The 6000-nt window shown below is 40.3% G+C and overlaps 1 protein-coding gene across 1 annotated transcript in view; it reads right to left on the bottom strand.

Moving 5' to 3' along the window:
• Positions 1 to 6000, bottom strand: part of DHX8 (DEAH-box helicase 8) — a 34211-nt gene that overhangs the window by 18800 nt on the left and 9411 nt on the right. The window contains exons 8-11 of the mRNA XM_042475061.1: positions 4714 to 4914; positions 3731 to 3818; positions 3036 to 3133; positions 694 to 841 (exon numbers count right to left, since the gene is read on the bottom strand). Of these exons, the coding sequence (XP_042330995.1) occupies positions 694 to 841; positions 3036 to 3133; positions 3731 to 3818; positions 4714 to 4914 (535 nt within the window). The remainder of the gene's footprint in view (positions 1 to 693; positions 842 to 3035; positions 3134 to 3730; positions 3819 to 4713; positions 4915 to 6000) is intronic.

The raw sequence follows: 6000 nt of genomic DNA on the forward strand, positions 1-6000 counted from the left end.
GGATTTATTTAGAAGTACTGAGCAAATATTATGAAATAGTACAATTCTTTGTAAGATCTTCTGACATATTCTAGACCACCAGAGGAAACTGGAGAGTACAAACTGCATTGGCTCCCAGGAGACTTTGAAGAGGTTTACTCCCTGCAATAAAAAAACAAAACAACCCATGTTTGTTGCCCCCAAATGCTCCCTTTAGGCTGTGTGGTTGCATTTTTGCCATGATTTGGACCCTCAGGCCATTTCAGACTGGGATGGGACTTTTTTCAACAGGAAGTGATCGGTTCCTGTTTTTTAAAAAGCCTACAATGGCCCAGGGAGAGCAAAAATGTGATACAAAAATGCACCCCTCCATAGCAAGTCTGGGGGAATTTAGGAGCAAGAAAGCAGGGCATGTGCTTTTTTTTTTTCAAATTCAGGAGGAAGACAGTTTGGAGGCCACAAAAAAACAGCCCTGGGAGGCTGCATGCAGCCCAAGGACTGTGCTTTACCTACTTCTGTTCTAGAGATTCAAATCTTTCACAACAGGCAGGTGATACATTGTCAATGTATTCTGCAGCGTCAATCTATGCAGGCTTGCTAAATAAGTTTCATGGACCTTACTGCTAAGCAAGGGTCCAGAGAATTAACATCTCAGAAGAAGATGAGGACATTTTAAAACAACAAACATATAGTTAGAAAAAGGATTTGATGTACCATCTGGAAGAGGATCCACCCAGTGTTTATTGAGTCCCATGGGGATAGAATCCATCTCTGCTTCCCGCTGTGCTTGCTTCAGTTCTCTCCTCTCTTTAGCTAGTGCACTTTGCATCATGGCTGCTTGAGACAGGGAGCCATCAGGATTCTGGAATCAACAAAGGAAAATCTGGATACTCAGTTTCTTGCTACAGAACAGAATTTGCTCCTGTACAAAAAGCTGTTGTCTGCTTCTACCCCCACCATTCACCGAAAGCATAAAAGATCTCCCTAAAATCAACCTCATATTCAGCCATAAAAGTTAGAAGGCCAAGAAGAACATGGAACTATTTCCATGCTTTGACAGCTTTATAACATAGCTTGAAGCTTTTTATGTATCACATTAGAACCATGTTATTGTAACATGTCTAAAGCTGGATACTTTTGCTAGTTTATTATTATATGGCATCATTAGTAGGCATGGAGTTTTAACAATGAAATACAAGAGGACAAGGCCCAAACAAATCAAGAATTGGACATTCTAGGCTTACATCAGACAGTGAAGGAAAAAGAGTAGTCTTCTGAGGGAACTAGAAACTTTAAGAAAACAAAGGGGAGTAAAGCTGGAGAAATGAGTGTTATAGACAGGGAAGTATTTGGATATAAGAGTAAAGAAACAGACCAAGCCCCTGAAGGCAAGGATGAAATGTTTGTGCTAAATATTGGAACAGACAGAAGATCAATGAAATATTGCTGGGGAGGTCATGTAATCAGAGCAGCACAAGATATGATGCAATCAATATGAGACAATGGAAAGCCAGAGAAAAGACTGAAGTTAATTTTGGCAAAAGAGGACTGGTTTATAGATCAAAGATTTTCCTCAGGGAACAGAGAAAGGACCAGACTGTAAGGGGAGAATTAATGTGATCTGGACTAGAAAGGAGTATAGGGACAAAGAGAAAACTGTCTGTGTATTCAACAGGATAAATGTCAATGGTCCCAAAGAATAAAGTCGAATGCGAGGCATGCTTGTAAGTAAAGATGAACAGTTTGGTCTTAGAGATATTGGGCTTGGACTGACAAAACACCATCAAAGCAAAAATATCAGAGAAGCAGCTGGACATGTGGCTTTTGATGGAGGGTGGAAATTTGGAGGAAAGCCACAAGATGATATTATCCAAGGACAATGTGTAGAGAAAGAGCAAAGCCGAAGGCCAAGAACTAAGCCCTGAAGTCATCAATGAAGAAATGGAGAAGCAGAGGAAGGTTTTGGTACAGAAGTAATAAAATAATTATGAGAGGTTGGGAGATAACTATACGAGGACAGAATAAAAAAGACCAACTTCACAGCCAGTACAAAGCAATAGTGAAGGCCAAGCGTATTAAGGCAGCAGATCTATCAAGAAGAATGAAGCTGAACAGCAGCTATGAAGCAGGGGTGAATATTACATGTTCTTGAAGTTCAACTCTTGTCATTCCTCACCATTTCCAATGATAGTTAGGGTTGATGAGAATTGCAGTCCAATAACATGAGTTGGGGTGGAATGCAGTTTGCTATTTGAAGAGAATTTCTAGGAAGAGGTTGCCTGTGATATTTGTGAAGACAGCAAGTGAAGCACAAGGGACAGAGAAAGACTGAGTAAAACCAGAAAAAAACTGACACAGCATAATTAAGCAGCACATTCTAAAAGTATGGAGACAATGGGCAGAAGAGAAATTAGGCAGCATTTGAAGAGGGAGAATGGGTGCCGTGATAATTTGAGTGGAACAGAGTAAACTTTGATGTGTTTAAATGTTATCAGGAAAGGAGCCAAAGGAGAAAGATAGACTATACAGTGAAATAAAAGCACATCCAGGGAGGTGGCAACCAGAACAAGATGGGATCAACAGAGCATGTGGTGGAGTTAGAACAGAAACAAAGTATTCAAGTTATCAAGCCATGGCGGGCAGGGTAGAGGAAAGTATTGACAGTGGAGGAAGGGCAAGAGAAAGGGAGAAAAGAATGAAAGACATATGCAAAAGATCAGAGCACATTTCATTTTATCCTTGGAGAAAGCAAAGTCTTGGGCAAGGTGAAAGACAAGTCTTAGCAGAGGTAAGGTACTGAAGATGCTGAGAATTATTAAATTTGGTGTGAACAGAGGAGACATAGCAGTGTTCATGAATGAAGCAGTGGAAGAAGAACAGGAGAATATGAATTTCTAGTGGACAAAATTAAGCATTCTTTCCCTGTCCTTGGAAGATGTTTTCTCAATCATCAGCAGCAACACAAATCTTACTCCTAAATTATGTTTCAGTATACATTCCTCATTCTTCCTCACTAACAGTAATTATGGAGAAATTCATTATTAAAATTTCATTACCTTTACAATTTTGATGGGGCTCATGTCCATGCTCTGCTTTGTGTGACCTCTCAAGAATGGTGGCTCCTCTTCTACCAATTCAATTTCCAGATCTTCATCTAAAAGAGAGAATAGGTCAGTTTTAGGTACATTACAATTTCAAGCAAAAATTCATCATTCTTGTTAATAAGTCCTCCCTTTCTTTACCAAATAAATTTCCAAATAAATTAAAGATGGCACCTAGTAGCCTGTAAGCCAAGCATGGTCCATCAAAATAAATGCAGTTAGTCTCCTACTGTCAATCCCTCCCCACATTCTTCCAAAACAACTCCAAGTATTGGACTATGGAATAGCTATAAATAACACGGTGAGAAATTCCTTTCTTGGCAGTGACTTAGGGGAGTCAACTACCATTTCTGAATTCAGTGCAGACCAGGAGCAAAGTAAATTTTGCCCATGAAAGTAATCAATGCAAAAGACAGACTAAGCTTTGAAGAGTAAACACGGGTAATGTTTTTCAATGAAAGGTGTCTTTAAGGTGGGAGCAGGGGGTGTCATTTAAAGGGCTCTTCTTGGGAGTTCATAGGATGTTTTCTGTTTGTCTTTACTCATGGGATTAAACTTGGGCCTTACAGTCTAGGTAAGTCAGAAACGATGAAGGAACACAATAACAAATATGAACTCTAGACCATCTGAGGACCCAGCATTATCATTACCTTCCTCATCATCAACCTTTGGCAGAATTCCTGTTTCCTCATCAAAGTCAGGGAACTCCTCCTTGGACAACACATTGGCAGCAATCATCTAGGAAGGATGACATGAAAGCAGGCATTTTCAAGTCCAGCACAAAGCAGCTTTTGCACTGTTTTGAACACAAGGTTTTGCAAGCATCCTCTTTATAATCTATACCACTGAGTTATGAGAGGCTGCAAATGCACTCACCACCCAGTTCTATAAATAGGACCATCTAGCCAACCCCACTAGCTTAAATGACTTTAAAAGGAGACCTGTACTGTACCAGCTACAACAAAACATCCCATTTCAGGACAAATTGCCACCATCCACAAAATAGTATTGGGCCTGACTTTTAGTTTATTACAATGACTGTTAGAAAAAGAGCTAATGAAGTACTTTAATTTCAGAGTTGAGGGGCCACAACAGAAAAGGCCCCTTATCCCACTGATGGCATATTAAGACAAGAGAAATGTGTGGTAAAGAATCTCTAAAGATGGTATTTTGCTTCATAGTGTTAAAAAGCAGCCACATGCAATGTATAACACACTGTGCTACCAGTATATAACATATTGCAGTGTATAATACACTACAGTAGTCTAGTTTGGCTGTGACTATGGACAACAGAGGTCAGACTCAGGAAGCTTCAAGTCACTGATGCCACTCAAGTATTAAGAATAAAGGCTGTATTTAGCATCTCTATCAAATCCTCCAAAACAAAATGTGAGCACCTGGACATGCCAGAATAGATGTCACTGAATCTGCAGAGAGCTGGGCTGATATCCTCAAAGGCTGTTATGACATCTATAGGAGGGAGTTCAACTATACATTTAGAAAATATAGATTCTAGCTGCTTGTAGACTCTGTTGCTGGCCCAAAGGTGGATGAGCAATTTCTCAGGCTTTAAATCATCCATTTGGCCTGAGGAATATGACTAATGATCTGTTCTTGAAGCAGAAATTGTTACCTGCTTGATTTCCCATTTCTCTGGGTCTGAAATGCGAGTGAGACGCTTTCGCTCCAATGTATCATCCTCTACTTCAGGAGCGCTGACCAAAGAGAGGTGAGTGGGCCGATCTGGATTTCGCATGGCTGTCTCTTCAGCCTCTCCAACAAGATTCCGACGCCTGTTTGGGTTCAAATCTTCCCCTGTATCTTGATCTACATCCTAATGCAAACAGGAGTTACAGATATCCCACAAGGAGTAATAAAATGTAACTTTAGTTAAAAAAACAACAACCACTCAACATATTAAATTAGTCTAGTCTTGTAATTAGCCTGCAGCAAAACACATTCCTTAGACTGAAAAGGCAAGTACCATGCCTGGTACTGACAACAGCTGTTTCTGTGTTGAACCTCCCAGGAAGAAAACAGCTTTGGCAAGAAAATGCTCTTTTTGTATCTGCTGTTAATCTTAGGGAGGCCAGTGGTAGACAACCATTGGAATAAGAATGGTCTCTGCGACAGACTCCTGACCTCTCCCATCCACACCTCTTCATTAAAACTGTTGGTGAGAATTAGAGGGAAAGGAAGATGAAAGAATTAATGTCTTGCCCAAATTAAACTACTGGTAATTGTAGAACAGGCTTACTTAAATCAGAGCCAGAAACAGCATCCTAGCACTGTAGTCACAAGAAACAGGGGAGTGGGATGTTAGCAAGAAAGTTTAGGTAAGTGGCAAGGTTTGCTTTTTATATTTATTTACAAAATTGTATTAGACTCGAACAGCTGAGCTATTGAAGATGCCAGAAGGACAAGGGCAGCAGCTCAGTCTCTCAGCTGACAAAAGTATGTACGACACAATGAAACACTGAATGCATGACAATACTCTGAGAATACCCCAGCCCCTGGATCAAACTAGAAATCTATGGTTCAAAACACTGCAGAAATAATCCAGTTTGAGACTGCTTTTAACTGCCCTGGCTCAATGCTAAGGAATTCTGTAGTTTTGTGAGAGATTTAGCCTTCTCTGTCAGAAAGATCTGTTGCCACAATAAACTACAATTCCCAGGATTCCCCGGCACTGAGCCAGGGCAGTTAAAGCAGTCTAAAACGGGATTATTTCTGCAGTGTGTTTTGGGCCTATATTACACAGCCAAACAAAGGAATGGTAATGAAAGAAAACTCAGGGAATCAGGAGACAGCAGAGGAACAGCAAGGAAAGCCTAAGAAGGCTTGGTTAAAGAAGAAAAACTTAAATGGCAAAAGAAGCCAACAGGAAGTAAGAGTAAGAAACAGAAGCAGAAGGGATGTG

This window comes from Sceloporus undulatus, chromosome 6 (assembly GCF_019175285.1).
Source record: "Sceloporus undulatus isolate JIND9_A2432 ecotype Alabama chromosome 6, SceUnd_v1.1, whole genome shotgun sequence".
Classification (NCBI taxonomy): Eukaryota; Metazoa; Chordata; class Lepidosauria; order Squamata; family Phrynosomatidae; genus Sceloporus; species Sceloporus undulatus.